The 26075-nt window shown below is 33.3% G+C and overlaps 1 protein-coding gene across 1 annotated transcript in view; it reads left to right on the forward strand.

The window, feature by feature from the left end:
* The window catches only part of LOC148791695 (uncharacterized), a 55830-nt gene extending 45552 nt beyond the window's left edge, over positions 1 to 10278 (forward strand). The window contains exons 7-11 of the mRNA XM_088888293.1: positions 599 to 1158; positions 4566 to 4733; positions 5333 to 5361; positions 5576 to 5644; positions 5751 to 10278. Coding sequence (XP_088744419.1) covers positions 599 to 1158; positions 4566 to 4568 — 563 coding nt within the window. The 3' untranslated portion in view covers positions 4569 to 4733; positions 5333 to 5361; positions 5576 to 5644; positions 5751 to 10278. The remainder of the gene's footprint in view (positions 1 to 598; positions 1159 to 4565; positions 4734 to 5332; positions 5362 to 5575; positions 5645 to 5750) is intronic.
* The last annotated feature ends 15797 nt before the right edge of the window (positions 10279 to 26075 follow it).

The following is a 26075-nucleotide window of genomic DNA, read 5'->3' on the forward strand; positions in this document are numbered from 1 at the left end:
CCTCATGGACCAACTCCTGTAATGTTCAGGATCAGTGTCTCATCCACAGACTCCACCAGGTTGGTTTTTACCCAATAAAGAACTAATAGAGGACAAATATTCATATCTAAGCATTTATCTTTTTGTTGACTTCATCCTATGTGTCACATCATAGGTGTTAAGATTAATCAGATTTTATAACAGACATTGTCTAACACATGGTAACAGCATATGTTTGCCTTTCCAAAGCCTGTTATCTTAGATACAAAAATGACAACTCCCATTATCTACATGCTTTTATGATTGTTTTGATTGATATTTGAGAAAAATGATTGTGGATTTCGATTGAGTAATGAGTATCTCAGAGCAAAGGCAGCCATATTTTGAATTTTATTAAGTACCGGAAGGAGCAAGTTGTTTGTTTTGTTGGGCATCTACCCATGTGTCTACACAGCTAATGCAAATGCATAAAGATAATTATCATATTTACCAAGTTCTCTAATTCAATTACCACATTTTCTGTTAAACTGCAAATATTGTGTGTGGAGTAAAAGTGTAGCTCCATTCATTTGCTTTAATAATGAAATCTCCATTGCTGAACTACTTGACTCTTTGGCAGGAGATATCCATGGTCAGTATTCTGATCTTCTTCGGCTTTTTGAATATGGTGGACTCCCACCTGCAGCAAATTATCTCTTCCTTGGGGATTATGTGGACTGTGATAAGCAGAGCATAGAGACCATTTGCCTTCTCCTTGCATACAAAATTAAATACCCGAAGAACTTTTTCCTTCTTCGGGGCAACCATGAGTGTGCTTCCATCAACCGAATATATGGGTTTTATGACGAGTGCAAGAGAAGGTTTAATGTCCGCCTTTGGAAGACATTTACAGATTGCTTCAATTGCCTGCCAGTGGCTGCTCTTATTGATGACAAGATCCTTTGCATGCATGGAGGATTGTCCCCTGACTTGAAGAACTTGGATCAGATACGGAATATTGCTCGCCCTGTTGATGTGCCCGATCAGGGACTTCTCTGTGATTTGCTATGGGCTGATCCTGATAAAGATATACAAGGATCGGGAGAAAATGACAGAGGTGTATCATATACATTTGGAGCTGACAAGGTCACTGAATTCCTTCAAAAACATGATCTAGATATCATTTGCCGTGCTCATCAGGTAGATATGATTCAAATGCCATAGCCTGGCTCTTTTGGCTTGCTTAATCAACTTTTGTTACTTCATTAACATATGCATCTATCGGCTTATGTCTAGGCCTATAGATTTCAGTTATGCATCTAACATCAAATCATGGTCTAGATTAGTGCATGTTTCATGAAATCATAGGGTCCCATCAGAATGGCATAATTCATAATCCTCACTAAAAGTTATGGCAGGCAAGTAGGGGTGCTACAACTTCCATATCTAGTAGTGGACTTTCCAGTGTGACAGAAGGTAATTTGGGTGACTAATGATGAAAAATAGATATGAATAAACAAAGATACAGCTTGCTGTCCACCAAAGTTTGAGTAGGAACTAGATTTCATCATGGAAGCACTTACAGAAGTAAAGAAAAAGAACTATTGCTCATAGTTTCCAAGGTGCCAAGGCAAGGCTATGTGACCATGGCGGGGCGCCCGGGCACCTAGGCACCTAGCCCTCACCTAGGCGATGGAATTTAAAAATAATAAGTTGATGGATTTCTACCCATTCTGAACTAATTTCTTTGGATTTATGTATTCTGCACTTTTGTGCTTGTGTGTGCTGCTTCAAGTAGGCAAAACAATTTATTAGAGTTACAACTTATAACTTAGGAGTTGGAACTTAAAAGAACTGAAGGTGGTGGAGCCCCTATTTGAGATCAACAAAACATAGGGAACAAATACTAAAATAAAAGAAAATGAATGTGAAAAGTAGGTGGCAGAGCCCCTGTTCTAGACTCAAAAAAACTGGTGAAAAAATATTAAAATAATAGAAGAAATATGAAGAAGAAAAGAAGGGGTGAAGCCCTGTTCTAGACCCAGAAAAGCTGGTGAAAAAATACTAATATAAAAGAAGAGTATGAAGAAGAAAAGAAGGGGTGGAGTCAAGGAAGTTATTGTTCTGACTTTCAATCCGCCAACATAGTATCCATATTCTCAATCAGCCGATTCCAATGAGTGAGAGAAGAGAGATGGAGAACAGGTTTGTAGAAGTTGCAAAATGGAGGAAAGAGATAAAGATTAGTTTTCATTCTTGAAGAGGTAAGGATCAGAGGCCAGCAGAGCTTGAAGATTAGGGAGGAAGGTCTTGAAGTGATCGAATGGATGCAGAAGTTTGTTTAGAAGCAAGTTCTAAAGGTAAACAAATGAACTTTACGAAGCTCAACCTTGATGGAAGAAAGAGGTATCAGTTGGAATGCAAAAAGAATGCAAAAGGTGTTACATAACTCTGCAGGAATTCTTTGGAGGAAGAAAGAAGCAGGTGGTCTGCTTCCCAGAAAGTAGAAGGGGTAATGGTTGGAAGGCAGTGGCACAGGTACTGAGTGACTTTATTCAGCAGCTGAAAACAAAACAAGTAGAGGCTGTAGCAAAGGAAAAGAAAGGGGGTATACAAAAGAGAATGGAAGAACCCAGTGACAGAAACTGGTTGATTGCAGAAAAAGGAAAAAGAAGTTCTAAACTAGTAGCATCAGTAGGAAAGGAGAACTGGGGGAAGAAATTTGTAGTGGAAACCTCAAGTTCACCAAAGGAGGTATTGCGTAGGTGATACTCAGAGAATTAAACCTGCAAAAGCCGATGGTGATTACTCCTTATGCCTCTTGTAAAGCTTTGTTAGATCTGGGTGAAGATGAAGTAGAGATTTCAGCTTTAATTATTCACTCAGAGGCTGGTGCTGCCACAGTCTCGAAATGGTGTCCTCTCTTCAATACCAAAAGTTTTGTGATTGAGGACAATGTAATAGTCAGATTGGTTGGGTTACTTTTCAACCTCTGGAAGGAGGAAGTATTACAGTCAATAGTTGTAGTCTGTGATGCAATATTAGATGGTGTGTTTGATTGTAATCTCCATTCAGTTGTAGTGATGTTAGGTGGTATTAAACCCAGTGATATTCCAAAGAAGATAGAGGTTGTTTCAGATGGTTTAGTTTACCCCGTTTGGCTTGCTACCTCCATTGAAGCCCAACTATGGAAGGAGGGAAGAAGAGAGGAAGATGAAGAGACAAAACAGGCTTGGTTGTGTGGTTTGCAAGGCAGTGTAGTCTCTACAAGAGAAGTTAAGGCAACTGAGGTTCCCAAGAAAAAAAGAGAAAAAAGAGGATGATTTAAACACTTGGGGAAAGTCTGCATGGCAAGGTGGGCTGAGGGATGGCAGGTCCTATGTTCAGTCAGTGACAGGGGAATTAAATGGAGACGGGCTTGTTCAAGTTCAAATTTCAAAACAAAATGAACAAAGGTCAGCAAGGTTTCAGGGTTCAAGCCAGTCCTGTGAGCTGGTTCAGTTTGGTCCAATGAACCGAGGCTAGTCAACCAGTCACATGTTTTAAGTAAACACGTGACTGGCAAAGGGATAGAGGGTTGGGCCAAGGCCCATCAAGATCTAATGGGTCTAGGCAAGTGAATGGGCCGACTTTTTTAAATCGGGTGGACCCAGACCTTAAAAATCCACGTGCCCTTTTAAGTAGGCACGTGACCAAAGGAGATGGGGAGATGATGTACCAAAACGATGGTCTATCATCGTCTCCCTCGAGCAATTCACAACCAACGCTGCAGGAAGTAGGGTTAGCCGCAGTGGTGCGGCAAATCTGAACTGGACATGTTGCTGATCAAAACTGAGGAAGGGGTAATTTGGCAGCTAAGGAATGAATTCAGGCACTTCAAACAGCTTTCTAGAGATATGCTCATCCAAATAAGATGGATTAGAAGATCTGCAAACAGCATGGCAGATGGCCTAGCTAAACAAGGAATTCAGAGACAACCCATGTTTTGGGCTCATGTGAAAATTTGGGCTGGCTTTTTGGGTTTGCTGTTTTTTTTACAACCTCTAGTTGTATCTTTCTATTCTAAATTAATATTTCAATTTTTCTGTTGCTGATAAAAAAAACAAAAAAAAAAAAAAAAATTGCTTTTCATTGTTTATCATGTTACTTTGAACAGTGAAAGAAACAGGGCCTTTTACCTCTTCTGACCGCACTATATAGCCCTCCCCCCTCCCCCATAACAGAAATATTTTCCTTCAATTCAGTCCTACATCCTAAACATCCTAAAGACCACCACTTTATATTACATTCTATCATTTATGGGTGATAATTGGTGATAGTTGCTGCATTACATACTAATACGATTATATGCCCATTACTCGCTCTGTCTTGGAATCAAAGCATCTACTGGCCAACATAAAATAGAGTTACACATAGTACACCTTTACACATATCATAGAAAGATCATTCGCTAGATCCTTCCACTAATGATCTCTTCGAGATTGTAAAAGATGGCCTTCTTCTATGGTGATTTCCCTGTTAAGCCCTTTGCTTTAATTTGAGTTTGGAGATGGTTTTCTTTCTTGGTTTTGGGGCTTTGTAATCTGAAGGCATATTCTTTGATGTAGTAAACTTATCAATGTGGCAGTCCCTGGGACACTGATGAACGAGCAATCAATACAAAGAGGTTGCTGAACCCTTGGGAAAGGAATGAAAATCTTACACTATGCCTCGATTCTGCTAAAGGCTATTGGATGTACAATAGTTAATATTGGCACGCAGGACTTCATTGAAGGGTAAGTATACATGCTGTTTCAGTCGTTAGTTCTTTTCTATTTTCAAGAATATTTTGGTCCTGTCACTAGTTTTTTGATAGTTTTCTGAATATTCTGTTCCATGCCAAAGTACAAAGAAGTAAAACTTATTAACCTAATATTCTATTAGGTTCTTTTCATATGAACCCTGAAGATTATCTAAAAAGTGCATGATAGAAAGCCTGTAAACTTCAAACAAGATTGGAGTTTGCTATCTATGTTTATTTCATTATTCTGCCCTTGCTTGTACAATAGTCGATACCATATGCTCGGTAAGTACAATGCTAAGTCACATGTTTTGTGCTGTTGCACTGCACATTCTTTTTTCTTTATTTGGTCCTTCTGACGACTTTGGTTGGATTTTTGTTATTTTCTTCCTCTATAATTACGTTGGCATATTGCAATCTATGAACAAATGTATATTTTGAGATGGATTTTTGTTGCATCATGTTGATTTTGATTAAATTTATTTTTCCCTCTACTAAGTTATGGAAGTTGGTAGGGTGCTTCTAAGTGTTAGCAGTTTCTGGTCAGTACGAATATTAATATTCTCTTTGTTTTTTATTTTCTCTGTCATCTAGTGCTTCGGTTGATATCTCAAATCATTAAGGTATGCTCTGGTTGTCATCTAAAAATCACTATTATATGAATGAAGTTTGAGCTTTCTTTAGACTTTAGAGTGTCAAGTCTTGATTCTGGACTGTAATTGTTTGAAAGCCATTTTTCTATTTTGACTTTTGAGCACATGGTGATGATACAAATTGAATATTATATAAGTAATATTTTCTATAATTGAAACAATTACTTTGATGTTTTAACCTTAGATACAACTATGGGCGGACCTCAATTTGAGGAAAACACCTCAATTGGTGGAGTTAGTTGATGATAGTAAGGTGAAATAGCCTTTTTATAGAAGTTTTCTGCTTATTTGTGATTTTTTATGAAATGTTATTTGCTACTTTTTAGTTCATATGTTGTATTTTGTTCATAAATCGTTAGGATGTGGAGGAGCTGATGAATCAACCACCTGAGAAGATCTTATTGAGATGGATGAACTTTCAACTGACTTTTTCAGCAGATGTGAAGGCAAGTTAAAATTGGGTTAATAGATTCCTCTTTTCTTTATTTCGTTTGTGTTCATAATCACTATAACCTACCTTTGACTTTCTTAGTAGCTTGAAAACTTAATATGGTAGTGTACTATCTCAAAGTGGATATGAGATATCTGAAACAAGTGGTTCATCGAAACTTGAAATCCCATTTAGTTATATTTGGTAGTTAGAACTAAAAGATGCTTTATAACTCAATTTTATTTCATCCCACTTGGTGCTTGAATCCCAAAAACCAAAAACCAGAAACCAGGCTGAATGTTTCATTGAGTTAATTGAAATCACTTAGTAGTAAGCACTTTCCAGTTTCCATACTTTGAACGCTAGAACATGCCTCCTTTTCTGATCAGTAATTGGAAGGCCCTCTTCCTCCTCCTTGCACAAATATAACAAAAGCAAGTGTGCAATTAGTGAGCATATGCAATTGCAACTTGTTTAAATCTCAACATACAAGCTCTTTGTAGTAACAGCATCAAATGCATCAAAGTTTAGTTTATGCTAATAAGTCATTTGCTCTAATTAACTTTAAAAAGTCTGAAATCATTGCTATCCAAAACTGGTCTTTGGAAGATTTAAGTAGCTGGTAAATTCTTGGGATCTCCAAAAAAGGCAAAGTGATATATTGTGTTCTATACCAGAAGTATTCATTTGGCAAGGTTTTTAATAACAAGAAGATGCAAAGGGATGAAGTACTTAGGAATATCTTCCAGTATCAGTGGTAGAGGCTTCATTGAAGCAGGTAAGGGATGATAGCACATGCAATCAAGGGATTAGATGTCTTGATGTAGAGGGCAATGTTGTTCTTCAAAGGAACAACAATGTTTTCTAGTTGAGGAAGTGTTAACTGGAAGGATTGGTGCCAATTTGGGAACGGATCCAAGAGGTTTAACTGATTAAGTAAATCTTATTTGGTGCATGTTACTAAGGTTTTTTCGTGGTTAAAAGAGGGACTTGTTGAGACTGGACCCAACAATAAATTTAAGAGAGTTTTTTCAAGGAAGGTTGGTTCTAGAGCTACGAATCATAAGGTTCTTATTGATATTAACTCCAGTGATCAAATTAACATTCATGACAGTTCTGAAGTTGGGGAGTTGACGAAGATTGGAGTCCTTGAGATGAAAGGGAAGGGGGATGTGGGTAAAGCTTTGATAAGTAATGAAGTTTTGAACTTAGATAATGGGAAAAGGAAGAGTCGAGTGGACTTAAGGAAACTAGTGGAGAGGGATATTGAAGTTGGTAAATCTGTAGGCCTATTCTTTTTGGGTGGTGAGGCTTTTGCTAGAAGGGCTTTTGAAAGAGTTTGAGAAAAAGCAAAGGCGAAGTGAAAGAGCAACATTCAAGAGGAAGGTGTAGAGGCATGGGATGAGGGAGAGGGTCAGGATTTCAGACGTGGAGGACTAAGTGCGATTGATGGGAGGAGTTGTGGAAGTTTGATCTGCTGGTTTTTACAAGAGGCGGATGCTGTTGTTTGAAGTGTTCAAGAGGGTTGGTTGGAGATTTTCTCATCTTGATCAAGGCTAGTGTTGCTTTGTTTAGTTCTTGGAATATGGTTTTAGTTTGGTTTTGTGTGTTGACCCTAGATTTGTGCTGTAATTTTTTTTTTTTTTTTTTATCTTTTGCTGTTTGCTGTTGTGGGAGTATTGTTTCTGCTTTCAGATGATGTTTTATCACCTTTTAATTGTAATCCCTTGTTTTCTTTTTTAATGAAATTTACTCTTGAAAAAAAATCTTTTGTTCTCTAAGCTCCTCATATGGTGTTAAATGAGTTCAAAGACTACTGCTTCAAAGTGTTCTTTCTGCATATAATCTGTGGGGGTAGTTTTGTAGTGCCCTTGTCCACCTTACTTGTGTTTCTTCCATTTTTTTGAAATACTTTCTCTTTTGTTTTTTTTTTGTACAGTTAATGTATAGGAGTTCTTGGTATTTGGAGTTTTTAATAGCTATTGCCCACCTTATCCCATTCTTCTGTTCCTTCTCCTCCTAATTGTGTTTGTTCTTTCGACCCAAGTCCACACTCAACCTCCACCTTTACTTCCTCAAAATGCAAACCATCTTCAAAACAACCTTTATCCTGACACGTACATACATGCATTGATAGGCTGAATAAACTGAAAATCCCCTCTAATTTATTGCTATTTATTAGGTGATTTCCAAGAGGGAATACAATGAGTGAGGGAAATCTTTGTAAGTGTGAGACTTTATTCTTGTGAATTATCCAAACTTGTCACAATTCATGAGATTAAGGAAGCTGAATATGACTTTCACCATGACCAGCCCTAACTACCTTCATGTGTATAAATGCACTTGATTGAATAATTGATAATCATTTGAGCTAGTTTACATCTGAACTGCTAATGCATGAGGTTCAACAATTGAAAAAGAGAAAAAGAAAGGGACAAAGTCCAAATGACTCTGCTGGCATGAACTGAATAGTAAAACTAGCGGTTTATGACATGAGTCAGTCCTAACTCCGCTATTCCAAGCTGAATAGTAAAACTAGCAACTTGGAATATGAATATTGTTATCTGCCTCAAGCTTGTGACCAGTGTGAGATGGAGCATAAAATGCACTCACACCAAAAAAAAAAAAGAAAAGAAAAAGAAGAAAGAAGCAAATACCCCGTGTGAGATGGAGCATAAAATGCACTCACACAAAAAAAAAAAAGAAAAGAAAAAGAAGAAAGAAGCAAATACCCTGTGTGAGATGGAGCATAAAATGCACTCACACAAAAAAAAAAAAAAAGAAAAGAAAAAGAAGAAATAAGCAAATACCCCGTGTGAGATGGAGCATAAAATGCACTCACACCAAAAAAAAAGGGGAAAGAAAAAAAAAATTGGTGACGGCTGAGGTTCAAAGGGACAAAATGTGGTTGAACACTCGATGAGGTGTAGTGACAGATTTGAGACCAAGCTCAAAGTAAGGGTTAAATTTGGCGGTCAAGGAGCTGATTTACATATTGAATGGAAGTGAATGTTGGGGCATGAGAATTTCATATTCTCCCTTTCCTTGACTCTTATGTATGTGATAAGAATGACAATTCAGAGGAATGAATCAGAATACCTACACAGGTTTCCCAACCACTCAATGTATTCTCATCCTAGAATTCATCCGATAAATGGTAATAATAAGGGGGGATGATCAGTTTATGGCTGAGGTCTTTGCTTGAGGACAAGCAAAAGTTTAACCCACTTGTGAAGGGGTACCTTTCTCCTATGCCCAGTCCTTGCCAATGTTTCCCTGAAGGGTGCAATGCCTACCTTCATCTCATCATACAAAGGCATCATCGCTCCATGGAAACTCTACATTGGCTAACTATTATTGGGTGATGGTGCCCCTCATGTGCATTGAAAACAGAGAGGACACATCCTCTGCTGATATCCAAAACTCCCCAAAAGGCCCAAAAAATGTGTATAACAGCAATGACCCAATAATGGGTCCACACCTTTTTGATGATTATGTGCACCTTTAATCTTATAATGCTTGGCTTTTTGCCAGAATAGCAACCTATATTGTTGGTGATGATGGAATCAGGTAACTAGTTAACGATTTTGGTTTCAATTTTATTTTGATAGGCAAGTACTCTCTTTCTTTGTTTTTCGGTTGTTCTAGAGATTAGTGATTTTAGTCTGAGTTGGTTCAGAATGATGTGCTTTGCCTAAGTTTTCTAACTTAGTTATAATACAATTTTTAGTGTTTTTTCCTAGTTACACTAAGAACAATTGTTTGTGGTAGTTTGCAATAAATTATAGAGGTTTAAGATAGTTTTAGGGACTTGTTAAATGCTTGGATTTTGTGGTTTTTATTCTATTTTCCTTTAGAGTTGTGGTTCAATCGTGCAATCTCTCTCCTCTCTCTCCCCGAGTGAAGTGCTTGTTATTTTTCCTTTTTGAGTACCAGAACTTAATCCACTTGTGAAAAGGGTACATTTCCCCTATGCCCAATCCCTGCCAATGTTTCACTGAAGGTTGCAATGCCTAGCTTCATCTCATCATACAAGGGCACCATCACTTTATGGAAGACACTCTGCATTGGCTAATTATGCTTGGCTAATGGTGGTGCCCCACATCCTCTACTGATACTCCAAATTCCCCAAAATACCCCAAATGTGTATATAACAACAGTGAGCCAGTATTGGGTCCATACCTTTTTGATGATTATGTACAGTTTTAATCTTACAATGCTGGGCTTTCTGCGGGAATGACAACCTATATTGTTGGTGATGATGGAATCAGGTAACCAGGTAATGCTTCAATTGTTTTAGAGATTAGTGATTTTAGTCTGTGCTGGTTCACATTGATGTGCTTTTCCCAAGTCTTTTTTTGTCCTAGTTAGACAAAGAACAGTTGTTGCTTGTATTTTGCAATAATTAATAGAGTTTGAGATAGTTTAAGGACTTGTTAGATGCTTGGATTTTTTTCTCATCGGTTCTTCTTATTTTCATTGTTCATTTAAATGTTTAGAAGGAAAAGGTTTGCCAATAGTCGTGAATTTTTAGCTATAAAGACACTTTTCTATTGAATTTTTGGATGAGGTTGAATGCAATTACTTATTAATTGGAGATATGCTCAGCTTGGTCGTTAGCCTGTAAAGACCAAGAAAATGCAATCCGTCATGAATTTGTGCCCACATGTTGGTGTTGTCGAAGTACTAGAATTTTAATCATACTAACACTAGCAATGAGTTATTTAAAATTTGAAAGTAAACCACATGCTTTTACTTTTTGCATCTTAAGAAATTTATTTTACTAAATTAAATGATTCATTTATTTATTTTAATAAGTTAAATAGGACAAGTAGGTCTTGTGTTGTGTGATAGCTTGTCACATAATTATAGAGGTTTGAGATTTGTTAGATGCTTGGATTTAATCTTGGATTTCTCTCTCTCTCTCTCTCTGGGCATCTTTTTAGCATTCTAGCTCCCTTTTGAGTTCAAATCAGTATGTTGAATTTTCTCATCGGTGCTTCTTGATGTTGATTGGTGGTAACCAAACATTTAATTGTTTAGAAGGAAAAGGTTTGTGGCGACTTGGTCGAATTGGGGGAAGCCGTAGGTATTATTGCGGGTCAATCTATTGGAGAACCAGGGACTTAACTAACATTAAGAACTTTTCATACCGGCGGAGTATTCATAGGAGGTATTGCAGAACCAGTACGAGCCCCTTCTAATGGAAAAATAAAATTCAATGAGGATTTGGTTCATCCCACACGTACACGTCATGGACATCCTACTTTTCTATGTTATATAGACCTGTATATCCCTTAAAATAGAAAAATATCTACAACTACTTCCAGTGACAATTGTTCGGTCGATCTGATGGATACAGAAAGCTCATATTTCTTCCGGTTCTGATTTTCTAAATCAGATGAAAGAATAATGACCTATATCCTAACTCTTTTTCTTACATGAGCCTTCTCTATTTCAATTTCATTTCTATTCACCCCACGAAAAAAAAAGAAATTGCAATTACTTATTAATTGGAGATTTTTCCGGAGCCCAAGTTTTAGGGCTATGAACGGGTTAGGTCAGGTGAGGGATAGCTGTAACTGCCCGTCCCAATAACAACTAAAATTTTATTTATTTATTTTATTAAACCAAATTATTCATTTATTTATTTTAATAAATTAAGCAATTATATATTTATTTGATTCAACCCGCACCCAATAATAAATGAGTATTTATTTTTATTTAATTAACTTGTTGATTTATTTATTTTACAAACTTAAGTAAGTTATTATCTATAGATTTCTATTTATTTAATTTACTAAATTATTCAAGTAATTAATAATTTATGTAACTAATAAGTTATTTCTCTTTCTCTCCTCTCCCCCATGCTAATATTAATGGCTATCAATAGGTTAGGCCTTAGTTGGGGTTAACCCTGTTCACGGGCCGAGCCAAGTTCGGGTCGGGCTTTACCTTTACATCAATAGAGCATATTCAAGCACAAGTCCAGGCCTCGACTGAACATTAGGCCATGATATTGGGCCTGAACCCGACCCTCATATAAAGCCCAAAGCGCGATCAAGAAATTTTTATTTGTTGCTTCTCTCTCATTTCCTTGCTTAATTATTTATATATTTGTTTTATTAAGTTAAAAGATTATATTTATCTAATTTACTAAATTATTTATTTTTATTTACAAATTATTTCCCTCTCTCCCTTATAGTCCCGAGTCCAATATTTATGGTTGTCAATGGGTTGAGTTTGGTTCTAGGAATCTTGGATATTTGTTTATCTTGTTAAATTAAATTATTCATTTATATCTTTTTCAAAATTAAGTAATTTTTTATCCATAAACTTCTATTTATTTTATTTACTGGTTTATTCAATTAATTATTAATTTATTGCAAGTTAAGGTCTAGGTTGGGATTAAACCGCCAAGTTTGGGTTGGGCTGTCTTTATATCTTGACCCAACCATTAGGCTTATCTCTTGAGTCAAGCTTGTCAAGGAAATTATCATTCTATATTACTTTTTCATTTTCTCACCAATTTATTTATATATTTAATTTACAATGCTATTTACTTTTATTAACAAATTATTTCCCTCTATCTCTCACTCCCCAAGTCCAATATTTTGGGTTGTCAACGAGTTGGGATTGATTTTATTATTTAGTTTAATAAATTATTCAATTAATTAATAATTTATTTTAGTAACAAATTATTTTTCTCTTTAGATCCTTATTTTTGGGCTATCAATAGGTCTAGTGTGGGATAGCATGTACCTATCCCATCCCAATAATAAATGAAAATTTATTTATTTATTTTCCAAAGTAAATTATTCATTTATATATTTTAATACATTATATAAAATATTATGTATAAATTTTTATTTATTTGATTCAACCTCCTAACTGAGACCTAACCTACTGATAGCCCTAAATATTGGCTCAGGGAGAGTGATTGAAATAACTCAATTGTTAAATAAATTATTAATTACTTGAATAATTTAATAAAATAACTAAATATTTATTTATTTGATTCAACCTGACACCCAATAATAAATAAATATTTAGTTATATTATTAAATTATTCAAGTAATTAATAATTTATTTAACAATTGAGTTATTTCAATCACTCTCCCTGAGCCAATATTTAGGGCTATCAGTAGGTTAGGTCTCAGTTGGGATTAAAACTATTAACGGGTTGGGCTAGGTTTGGATTGGGATTTGCCTTTACATCAATAGAACATATATTAAGCCCAAGTTTGAGTTCGAGCCAACCTGGGGTGTTTTATAATGGGAGGGACAAAGTAAGAAAGCGCTGAGTACTTATTTACTAAACCAAATTAATGACTTATTTATTTTAAAAAATTAAATAATTTATTATCCATAAAATTTATTTATTTAATTCAACCCACACCCAATAATAAATTAATGTTTAATTCTTTTATTAAAATATGTTGTTGATTTATTTATTATTTATTATTTATTTATTTACTAAATTATTCAAGTAATTAATAATTTATTTAACTAATAAGTTATTTCTCTCTCTCTCTCTCTCTCTCTCTCTCTCTCTCTCTTTCTCGCCTAATATTTAGGACTATCTATAGAATAGGTCTTGGTTGGGATTAAACCTTTTTACAGGTTGGACCATGTTCAGATCATCAACAGAACTAATTCAAGCCCAATCCAAAGCCTAGGCCGACCATCAGGCCTAGATCTTGATATTGTCTGAACATCATATAAAGCCTAGATTGCAATTAGGAAATTTTTATTCCTCATTTCTCTGTCATTTTCTTGCCAAATTATTTATATATTTATTCCTTATGTTTTGTTAACAAAATTTACTAATTTATTCAATTAATCAATTATTTATTAATAGGTTAAGGTCAAGGTTGGGATTAATCCTATTTGCAGGCTCTCCAGGTTCAGCCCAACTCAACCACCAAGCCTAGATTTTGTAAATGAGCCCAGCCAAGAAATTAATAATCTTTATATATTTAATTTATGCGCAAGTGTGAGTCCAGGTTGAACTTCGGGCCTACATCTTGAGCATGAGCCTGAAGTTCATATTAGAGCCCTAATCATGGTGAGGAAAGTCTTTGTTTCACTCATTTGCTCACCTAATTACTTATATAGTTATGCTTTTAAGTTAAAAAGTAATTACTGAACTTACTAAATTGTTTTTGTTTATAAACAAATTATTTCTCTCTCTCTCCCCCTCCTGAGTTACATATTTAGGGTTGTCAATGGATTGGGTTTAGATCTAGATAGTTTGGATATTTATTTATTTTTCCGAAAGATGGTAAATTATTATTCATAGATTTTATTTATTTACGTAACTAAATTATTCATCTAATTAATGATTTAATTTATGAACAACGGATTAGTTCTGGTGTCGAATAGGCTATACATGTCTTGTCCCAATAATAACTGAAAATTTATTATTTATTTTACTAAATTAAATTATTCATTTATTTCTTTAAATATATTAAAAAAATTATTGTCCATAAAGTTTTATTTATTTAATTAAACATGTGACCAAAATTTATGGTTGTCAATGATGCAAGTTTGGTTGGGGATGGCTTGGACTAGTCTTGCACCAATCACAAGTGAATATTTATCTATATTTTTTTGTTAAAGTTAATTATTGATTTATCTATTTTATAAAATTAAGTAAATTATTATCCATAGATTTCTATTTACTTAATTTATTGAATTCTTTAATTAGCTAATTAATTAATTATTTTCCTAACAAATTAATATGTTTAAATAAATGTAATTTTATTTATTTATTTTACTAAACCAAATTAATCATTAATTATTTTACAAAATTAACTAAATTGGTATCCATAGGTTCCTATTTATTTAATTTATTAAATTATTCAAGTAGTTAATAATCCATAGATTCCCCTCCCCAACCCGAGCAAAATGTTTAGGTTTATAAATTGGATAGGTATCGGTTGGGGTTAAACCTTTTCATTGGTTGGGCCACGTCTGGTTTAGGCTGTGCCCGACCATCATATAAAGCTCGGATTGCGATAAGGAAATTTTTGTTCTTTGTCTCTTTTTCATTTTCTAGAAATCTCTCTTCCGTATTTGTTGCTAACATGCAACTATTTATAATGATGCCATTAATAAAGAGCTAACTACTCTCTCTTTTTCTTGCGTAATTATTTATATAATTATTTGAAAAAGTTAAAAGATTTATTGATTTAATTTACTAGATTATTTAATTATATCTCTCTCTATCTTACTGCTCGGTGTCCAATATTTAAGGGTTGTCAACAGGTGGGGATTGGTCTAGGTAGCTTGGATATTTATTTATTTTATTAAATTAAATTATTAAATTATATATTTTACAAAATTAAGAAAATTATTATCCATAGATTTCTATTTATTTAATTAACTAATTCACTTCATTAATTAATAATTTATTAACAAGTTAAGGAGGTTGGGATTAAACTTGTTCACAGGCAGTGCCAAGTTTGGGTTGGACTTTGTCTTTATTCAATAGAATATATTGAAGCCCAACTTTAAGCCCGACCCAACCATTAGACCTATCTCTTGAGTCGAGCCCGACGAGGAAAGTGTTATTGTTTATTGCTCTCTTATTTCCTCACCAATTTATTTATTTATTTAATTTAGTAAGTTAAAAAATTTTATTTATTTAATTTTCTAAACGATTTAATTTTATCAAAAAATTATTTCACTATATCCTTCCCTCCCCAAGTCTAATATTTTGGGTTATCAATGGGCTGGGCTTGGTTTTAGATAGGTTGGATATTTATTTATTATTTTACTAAATGAATTGAGTCATTATATATAGATTTTATTATTTAGTTTAATAAATTAATTAATAGTTTATTTTTCTCTTTCTCTGGATCCTTATTTTTTGGGTTATCAACGAGTTAGGTCTAGTGTGGTATAGCATGCTCATATCCCATCCTAATAATTATTGAATTTTTTTTTTACTTTTGTTTTACTAAACTAAATTATTCGTTTATATATTTAAATACATTAGATAAACAATTATGAATAAATTTTTATTTATCAACCCGACACCCAAAAATAAATGAGTATTTAGTTATTTTATTAAATTAAATTGTTGATTTGTTTATTTTACAAAATTAAGTAAAATATTATCCATAGATTTCTATTTTTTAATTTACTAAATTATTCAAGTAATTAATAATTTATTTAACTATTTAGTTATTTGAACCTCTCTCCCTAAGCCTAATATTTAGGGCTATTAGTAGGTTAGGTCTCAGCTTGGATTAAAATTATTAACAAGATCAATAGAACATATTTATGTGCAGGTCTGAGTCCAGGTTGAACTTCGGGCCTACATCTTGAGCATGAGCCTGAATTTCATATAGAGCCTAGTCATGGTGAGGAAATTCTTTGTTTTCTCTCATTTTCTCACCTAATTACTTATATAGTTATGCTTTTAAGTTAAAAAAATATTTACTGAACTTACTAAATTATTTTAGTTTATAAACAAATTATTTCTCTCTCTCTCTCTCTCTCCCTCCTGAGTTACATATTTAGGGTTGTCAATGGATTGGGTTTAGATCTAGATAGTTTGGATATTTATTTATTTTTCCAAAAGTTAGTAATTTATTATTCATATGTTTTATTTATTTACGTAACTAAATTATTCATCTAATTAATGATTTGATTTATGAACAACGGATTAGTTCTGGTGTCGAATAGGCTGTACATGTCTTGTCCCAATAATAATTGAAAAATTATTTATTTATTTTACTAAATTAAATTATTCATTTATTTATTTTAATATATTAAATAAATTATTCTCCATAAAGTTTTATTTATTTAATTCAACCTGTGACCAATATTTACGATTGTCAATGATGCAAGTTTGGTTGGGGTCAACTTGGACTAGTCTTGCACCAATCACAAGTGTATTTCTTTATATTTTATAAAATTAAGTAAATTATTATCCATAGATTTTTATTTACTTAATTTATTGAATTTTTTAATTAACTAATTAATTAATTATTTTCCTAACAAATTGTTTTTCTCTCTCTATCCCAGAGACTATTTTTAGGGTAATTAATATGTTTAGTGAGGTGGGGGATAGGATGTACCTGTCCCGTCCCAATAATAAATGTAATTTTATTTTACTATTTTACTAAACCAAATTAATCATTAATTATTTAACTAAATTGGTATCCGTAGGCTCCTATTTATTTAATTTATTAAATTAATCAAGTAGTTAATAATCCATAGATTCCCCCCCAACCCGAACTAAATTTTAGGTTTATAAATTGGATAGGTATCGGTTGGGTGTTAAAAAACCTTTTCATTGGTTGGGCCATGTTTGGTTTGGGCTTTGCCTTTATATCAACAGAACTTATTAAGGCCCAAGTCGAAGCCTAGGCCAACCATCAATCCTAGATTTTGAGACTGTGCCCGACCATCATATAAAGCTCGGATTGCGATAAGGAAATTTTTGTTCTTTGTCTCTTTCTCATTTTCTAGAAATCTCTCTTCCATATTTGTTGCTAACATGTAACTATTTACAATGATGCCATTAAGAAAGAGCTAACTACTCTCTTTTTCATGCCTAATTATTTATATACTTATTTTAAAAAGTTAATAGATTTTATTGATTTAATTTACTAGATTATTTAATTATATCCCTCTCTATCTTACTGCTCGGTGTACAATATTTAAGGGTTGTCAACAGGTGGGGATTGGTCTAGGTAGTTTGGATATTTATTTATTTTATTAAATTAAATTATTCAATTATATATTTTACAAAATTAAGAAAATTATTATCCATAGATTTTTATTTATTTAATTAACTAATTGACTTCATTAATTAATAATTTATTAACAAGTTAAGGAGGTTGGGATTAAACTTGTTCACAGGTAGTGCCAAGTTTGGGTTGTACTTTGTCTTTATTCAATAGAATATTTTGAAGCCAACTTTAAGCCCGACCCAACCATTAGACCTTTCTCTTGAGTCGAGCCCAGCTAGGAAAGTGTTATTGTTTATTACTCTCTTATTTCCACACCAATTTATTTATATATTTAATATAGTAAGTTAAAAAAATTATTTATTTAATTTGCTAAATGATTTAATTTTATCAAAAAATTATTTCACTATATCTCTCCCTCCCTGAGTCTAATATTTTTGGTTATCAATGGGCCGAGCTTGGTTTTAGATAGATTGGATATTTATTTATTATTTTACTAAATGAATTGAGTCATTATATATAGATTTTATTATTTAGTTTAATAAATTAATTATTAATTTATTTTTCTCATTTACTGGATCCTTATTTTTTGGGTTATCTACGAGTTAGGTCTATTGTGGTATAGCATGTACCTGTCCCGTCCCAATAATTAATGAATTTTATTTTATTCTTTTGTTTTACTAATTATTCATTTATGAGTATTTAGTTATTGTATTAATTTAAATTGTTGATTTGTTTATTTTACATAATTAAGTAAAATATTATCCATATATTTCTATTTTTTAATTTACTAAATTATTCAAGTAATTAATAATTTATTTAACTATTTAGTTATTTGAACCTCTCTCCCTTAACTTATACCACGGGCCGGATATTCTCCCATAGCTAAGTTTAACAAAACCAACATATTTTGAGAATTTGGGAAATGAACTCAACTCTATCAAAAAGTGAAAACTTTCCTACTCAAATCAAAACAAAGCAAATAAAAAACGACCAATCCAAACAATCCCATTTAAACAATATAAAGAATAATTGAGACATGACTTGATATAAATCACATCAACCAACAAATACCGAGTATATTACCCCACTAAAATCACCACTTTCACTTAGACGAACCTTTTAAATCTCTCTAAATAAGATAAATCCACTAACTCAGACTTGTAAGTGCCAAACAGAACCTATAGGAACCGATTCCAACTAATCCATTTCCGGCGATGTAAACGTGTATGTGCCAAACCAACTAACCTAAACTTTTAATGATGAGAAAAGAAGTTTCCGTATTTCTTATCGAAATATTTCAAAGCATTGGCAATTTCATAATGAAAAAAGTCATCAAAAATCCTAACAAAAAACACATTTCCATTCAAACGTCAATCAAATCAATACCCACTAACAAAGCATATTGTCAAAACAAAATCCCCTTACTAACAGAAAAGAACCCGGCATACCTAAATAAAGTAGGAAATCAGGTCAACTCCTCAACAAAATAAAATAGACCAACTCGTAGGAAAATAAAACAAATAAACATTCATCGATCCAAACCGTCCCGTCAACACAATCTAAAATAAACAAAAGAAGAAACTTGACTTAATCAATTTAACCCACAAGAATAGACCTTATTAAAATTCTAATCACACTATTGTTAATTAAACAAACCCACTATAACTTATACCACAGACCGGATATTCTCCCAAATCTAAATTAAACAAAACCAACATACTTACAGAATTTGGGAAATCAACTCGAGTCAAATCAAAACAAAGCAAATAAAAAAGAATCAATCCAAACAATCCCATTTAAACAACATACAGAATAATTGAGACCTGACTTGATATAAATCACATCAACCAACAAATACCGAGCATATTACCCCACTAAAATCACCACTTTCACTTAGACGAAACTTTTAAATCTCTCTAAATAAGCTAAATCCACTCACTCAAACTTGTATATGCCAAACAGAACCTATAGGAACCGATTCCAACTAATCCATTTCCGACGATGTAAACGGGCATGTGCCAAACCAACTAACCTAAAGTTTTAATGATCAAAAAGGAAGTTTTCGTATTTCATATTGAAATCTTTCAAAGCATTGGCAATTTCATAATGAGAAAAGTCATCAAAAATCCTAACGAAAAAGACATTAAACTATTAGTGCCAAACTACAAACAGCGATCACTCTCAGCATTTTAAAACAATCTACCCAATATAGTCTGTTACAACAGAGCATTAACAAAAGCCAACATGGCCAACCCAAATTGGAATCAACACAACCATTTCATGTCGGCCCAAACCATCATTCTGTAACCGAAAAAACAGAAGCATAGGAAGAAATTATCCACTGTATTTAAAAATCCAACCAGAGCTACAAATTAGTTTCCCATAACGATGCCACCAAAGAATACCGTAGCTGAAATCAATCCAAACAATCCAAAACTATCCAAATCGTCCTAATCTATCAATTCAAAAACTAAACAAGAGTCTATCCCCACGAAACAAGATGAGGACAATTTGAGATTATTCCCTTTCTAACCAACCAACCCCGATGCAAATGAATCAAACTCAACATAGAGAAAATCATCTAGTAGAGATCGAATATAGCCGAGATTAATTAAACCCATTCTTCCGAATCCTGAGAAACTGAGTCTAGCAAAACCTAGGTAAAAGCAACAACAGATTATCCAAAACTAACCAAGCTGTGGCAAACCAATCAAACATCAATCAAATCAATACCCACTAACAAAGAATATTAGCGAAACAAACTCCCCTTACTAACAGAAACGAACCCGACATATGTAAATAAAGTAGGAAATCAAGTCAACTCCTCTAGAAAATATAACTAGACCCACTTGTAAGAAAATAAAACAAATAAACATTGATCAATCCAAACAGTCCCGTCTAAACAATCTAAAACAAAACAAAGAAAAACTTGACTTAATCAATTTATCCCACAAGAATAGAGCCTATTACAACTCTAATCACACTATTCTTAATTAAACAAACCCACTATAACTTATATACCACAGGACGCATAATCTCCCAATTATAAGTTAAACAAAACAAACATATTTAGTGAAGTTGGGAAATCAACTCAACTCCCTGAAAAAGTGAAACATTTTTTACACAAACCAAAACAAAACAAATAAACAATGACCAATCCAAACAAATCCATTTAAACAACATAGAAAATCATAGAGACCAAACAGGACATAAATCACATCACCCCTCTAAAGTCTCCATTTAGAGGGGTGATGTGATTTGAAATATTTCGATATGAAATACGGAACTTCTTTTTTGATCATTAAATGTTTAGGTTAGTTGGTTTGGCACATGCACGTTTACATCGCCGGAAATGCATTATTTGGAATTGGTTCCTATAGGTTCTGTTTGGCACTTACAAGTCTGAGTGAATGGATTTAGCTTATTTAGGGAGATTTAAAAAGTTCGTCTAAGTGAAAGTGGTGATTTTAGTGGGGTACTATGCTCAGTATTTGTTGGTTGATGTGATTTATATCAAGTTTTGTCTCAATTATTCTGTAGGTTGTTTAAATGGGATTGTCTGGATTGGTCGTTTTTTATTTGCTTTGTTTTGATTTGAACAGTAAAATTTTCACTTTTTGATGGAGTTGTATTGATTTCCCAAATTCTCTAAATATGTTGGTTTTGTTTAATTTAGATTTGGGGGAATATCTGGACCGTGGTAGTTATAGTGGGTTTGTTTTATTAACAATAGTGTGATTAGAATTTTAATAAGCTCTATTCTTGTGGGTTGAATTGATTAAGTAAAATTTCTTCTTTTGTTTATTTTAGATTGTGTTGACGGGACGGTTTGGATCAATGAACGTTTATTTGTTTTGTTTTCCTACGAGTTGGTCTATTTTATTTTGTTGAGGAGTTGACCTGATTTACTACTTTATTTAGGTATGACGGGTTTTTTTTTTCTATTAGTAAGGAGATTTTGTTTTGCTAATATGCTTTGTTAGTGGGTGTTGATTTGATTGATGTTTGAATGGTTTGCCACGGCTTGATTAGTTTTGGAAATTCTTTATTTGCTCCTACCTAGGTTTGGCCTAGGATTAGGAATAATGGGTTTGATTAAGTTTATCTATATTCGATATCTACCAGATGGTTTTCTCTATGTTGAGTTTGATCATTTGCATCAGGGTTGGTTGGTTAAAAAGGGAATAATTTCAAATTGTCCACATCTTGTTTCGTGTGGATTGACTCTTGTTTAGTTTTTGAATTGATAGATTAAGATGGTTTAGATAGTTTTGGATTGTTTGGATTGATTTCAGGTACGGTCTTCTTTGATGGCATTGTTATGGGAAGCTAATCTATAGCTCGGGTTGGGTTTTTTAAATAAAGTGGATAATTTTTTCCTATGCTTCTGTTTGATCGATTACGGAATGATGGTATGGGCCGGCATGGAATGGTTGTGTTGATTCCAATTTGGGTTGGCCATGTTCGCTTTTGTTAGTGCTCTGTTGTAACAGACTATATTGGGTGGATTGTTTTAAGATGCTGAGAGTGATCGCTGTTTGTAGTTTGGCACTAATAGTTTAATGCGTTTTTTGTTAGGATTTTTGATGATTTTTCTCATTATGAAATTGTCAGTGCTTTGAAATATTTTGATATGAAATACGGAAATTTCTTTTTTGATCATTAAAAGTTTAGGTTAGTTGGTTTGGCACATGCACGTTTAGATCGCCGGAAATGGATTAGTTGGAATCGGTTCCTATAAGTTCTGTTTGGCACTTACAAGTCTGAGTGAGTGGATTTAATTTATTTAGGGAGATTTAAAAGGTTCATCTAAGTGAAAGTAGTTATTTTAGTGGGGTAATATGCTCAGTATTTGTTGGTTGATATGATTTATATCAAGTCATGTCTCAATTATTTTGTATGTTGTTTAAATGGGATTCTTTGGATTGGTCGTTTTTTATTTGCTTTGTTTTGATTTGAGTAGGAAATGTTTTACTTTTTCATGGAGTTGAGTTGATTTTCCAAATTTTCTAAATATGTTGGTTTTGTTTAACTTAGATTTGGTAGAATATCCGGCCCGTGGTATAAGTTATAGTGGGTTTGTTTAATTAACAAAAGTGTGATTACAATTTTAATAAGCTCTATTCCTGTGGGTTAATTTGATTAAGTAAAATTTCTTCTTTTGTTTATTTTAGATTGTGTTGACGGGACGGTTTGGATCGATGAACGTTTATTTGTTTTATTTTCCTTTGAGTTGGTTTATTTTATTTTGTTGAGGAGTTGACCTGATTGCTACTTTATTTAGGTATGCCAGGTTCTTTCCTGTTAGTAAGGGGATTTTGTTTTGCTAATATGCTTTGTTAGTTGGTATTGATTTGATTGATGTTTGAATGGTTTGCCACGGTTTGGTTAGTTTTGGAAAATCTGTATTTCCTCCTACATAAGTTTGGCCCAAGATTAGGAAGAATGGGTTTGATTAAGTTTCCTACCAGATGGTTTTCTCTATGTTAAGTTTGATTCATTTGCATCAGGATTGGTAGGTTAGAAATGGAATAATCTCAAATTGTCCTCATCGTGTGGATTGACTCTTGTTTAGTTTTTGAATTGATAGATTAGGACGGTTTGGATAGTTTTAGATTGTTTGGATTGATTTCAGCTATGGTCTTCTTTAATGACATCGTTATGGGAAGATAATCTATAGCCCTGGTTGGATTTTTTAAATAAAGTGGATAATTTTTTCCTATGCTTTTGTTTTATCGGTTACGGATTGATTGTTTGGGCGGCATGAAATGGTTGTGTTGATTCCAAATTGGGTTGGCCATGTTCGCTTTTGTTAATGCTCTGTTGTAACAGACTATATTGGGTGGATTGTTTTAAGATGCTGAGAGTGATTGTTGTTTGTAGTTTGGCACTAATAGTTTAATATGTTTTTCGTTAAGATTTTGATGACTTTTCTCATTATGAAATTGCCAGTGCTTTGAAATATTTTGATATGAAATACAAAAACTTCTTTTTTGATCATTAAATGTTTAGGTTAGTTGCTTTGGCACATGCACGTTTACATCGCCGGAAATGCATTAGTTGGAATCGGTTCCTATAGGTTCTGTTTGGCACTTACAAGTCTGAGTGAGTGGATTTAGCTTATTTAGGGAGATTTAAAAAGTTTGTCTAAGTGAAAGTGGTGATTTTAGTGGGGTAATATGCTCAGTATTTATTGGTTGATGTGATTTATATCAAGTTATGTCTCAATTATTCTGTAAGTTGTTTAAATGGGATTGTCTGGATTGGTCGTTTTTTATTTGTTTTGTTTTGATTTGAGTATGAAAGTTTTCACTTTTTGATGGAGTTGTATTGATTTCCCAAATTCTCTAAATATGTTGGTTTTGTTTAAATTAGATTTGGGAGAATATCCGCCCCGTGGTACAAGTTATAGTGGGTTTGTTTTATTAATAATAGTGTGATTAGAATTTTAATAAGCTCTATTCTTGTGGGTTAAATTGATTAAGTAAAATTTCTTCTTTTGTTTATTTTAGCTTGTGTTGACGGGACGGTATGGATCGATGAACGCTTTTTTGTTTTGTTTTCCTACCAGTTGGTCTATTTTATTTTGTTGAAGAGTTGACCTGATTTACTACTTTATTTAGGTATAACGGGTTTTTTTCTATTAGTAAGAAGATTTTGTTTTGCTAATATGCTTTGTTAGTGGGTGTTGATTTGATTGATGTTTGAATGGTTTGCCACGACTTGGTTAGTTTTGGAAATTCTTTTTTTGCTCCAACCTAGGTGTGGCCTAGGATTAGTAAGAATGGGTTTGATTAAGTTTATCGATATTCGATATCTACCAGATGGTTTTCTCTATGTTGAGTTTGATTCATTTGCATCAAAGTTGGTTGGTTAGAAAGGGAATAATCTCAAATTGTCCTCATCTTGTTTCGTGTGGATTGACTCTTGTTTAGTTTTTGAATTGATAGATTAGGACGGTTTGGATAGTTTTGGATTGTTTGGATTGATTTCGGGTACGGTCTTCTTTGATTGCATTGTTATGCGAAGCTAATCTATAGCCCGGGTTGGGTTTTTTAAATAAAGTGGATAATTTTTTCCTATGCTTCTGTTTTATCGGTTACGGAATGATGGTATGGGCCGGCATGAAATGGTTGTGTTGATTCCAATTTGGGTTGGCCATGTTCGCTTTAATTAGTGCTCTGTTGTAACAGACTATATTGGGTGGATTGTTTTATTATGCTGAGAGTGATCGCTGTTTGTAGTTTGGCACTAATAGTTTAATGCGTTTTTTGTTAGGATTTTTGATGATTTTTCTCATTATGAAATTGTCAGTGCTTTGAAATATTTTGATATGAAATACGGAAATTTCTTTTTTAATCATTAAAAGTTTAGGTCAGTTGGTTTGGCACATGCACGTTTACATCGCCGTAAATGGATTAGTTGGAATCGGTTCCTATAAGTTCTGTTTGGCACTTACAAGTCTGAGTGAGTGGATTTAATTTATTTAGAGAGATTTAAAATGTTCGTCTAAGTGAAAGTGGTGATTTTAGTGGGGTAATATGCTCAGAATTTGTTGGGATTGTTTGGATTGGTCATGTCTCAATTATTTTGTACGTTGTTTAAATGGGATTGTTTGGATTGGTCATTTTTTTTTTTTGCTTTGTTTTGATTTGAGTAGGAAAGGTTTTACTTTTTTATGGAGTTGAGTTGATTTCCCAAATTCTCTAAATATGTTGGTTTTGTTTAACTTAAATTTGGGAGAATATCCGGCCCGTGGTATAAGTTATAGTGGGTTTGTTTAATTAACAAAAGTGTGATTAGAATTTTAATAAGCTCTATTCTTGTGGGTTAATTTGATTAAGTAAAATTTCTTCTTTTGTTTATTTTAGATTGTGTTGATGGGACGGTATGGATCGATGAACGTTTAATTATTTTATTTTCTTTCGAGTTGGTCTATTTTATTTTGTTGAGGAGTTGGCCTGATTACTACTTTATTTAGGTTTGCCGGGTTCTTTTCTGTTAGTATGGGGATTTTGTTTTGCTAATATGCTTTATTAGTGGGTATTGATTTGATTGATGTTTGAATGGTTTGCCACGGCTTGGTTAGTTTTGGAAAATCTGTATTTCCTCCTACATAAGTTTGGCCCAAGATTAGGAAGAATGGGTTTAATTAAGTTTAGCTATATTCGATATCTACCAGATTGTTTTCTCTATGTTAAGTCTGATTCATTTGCATCAGGATTGGTAGGTTAGAAATGGAATAATCTCGAATTGTCCTCAAATAAAATAAATCCACTCACTCAAACTTGTAAGTGCCAAACAGAACTTATAGGAACCAATTCCAACTAATCCATTTCCGGCGATATAAACGTGCATGTGCCAAACCAACTAACCTAAACTTTTAATGATCAAAAAAGAAATTTCCGTATTTCATATCGAAATATTTCAAAGCACTGGCAATTTCATAATGAGAAAAATCATCAAAAATCCTAACAAAAAACACATTAAACTATTAGTGCCAAACTACAAACAGCGATCACTCTCAGCATCTTAAAACAATCCAC

The sequence above is a fragment of the Nelumbo nucifera genome, chromosome 5 (assembly GCF_055504915.1).
Source record: "Nelumbo nucifera cultivar China Antique chromosome 5, China Antique-T2T, whole genome shotgun sequence".
In the NCBI taxonomy this organism is placed as follows: domain Eukaryota; kingdom Viridiplantae; phylum Streptophyta; class Magnoliopsida; order Proteales; family Nelumbonaceae; genus Nelumbo; species Nelumbo nucifera.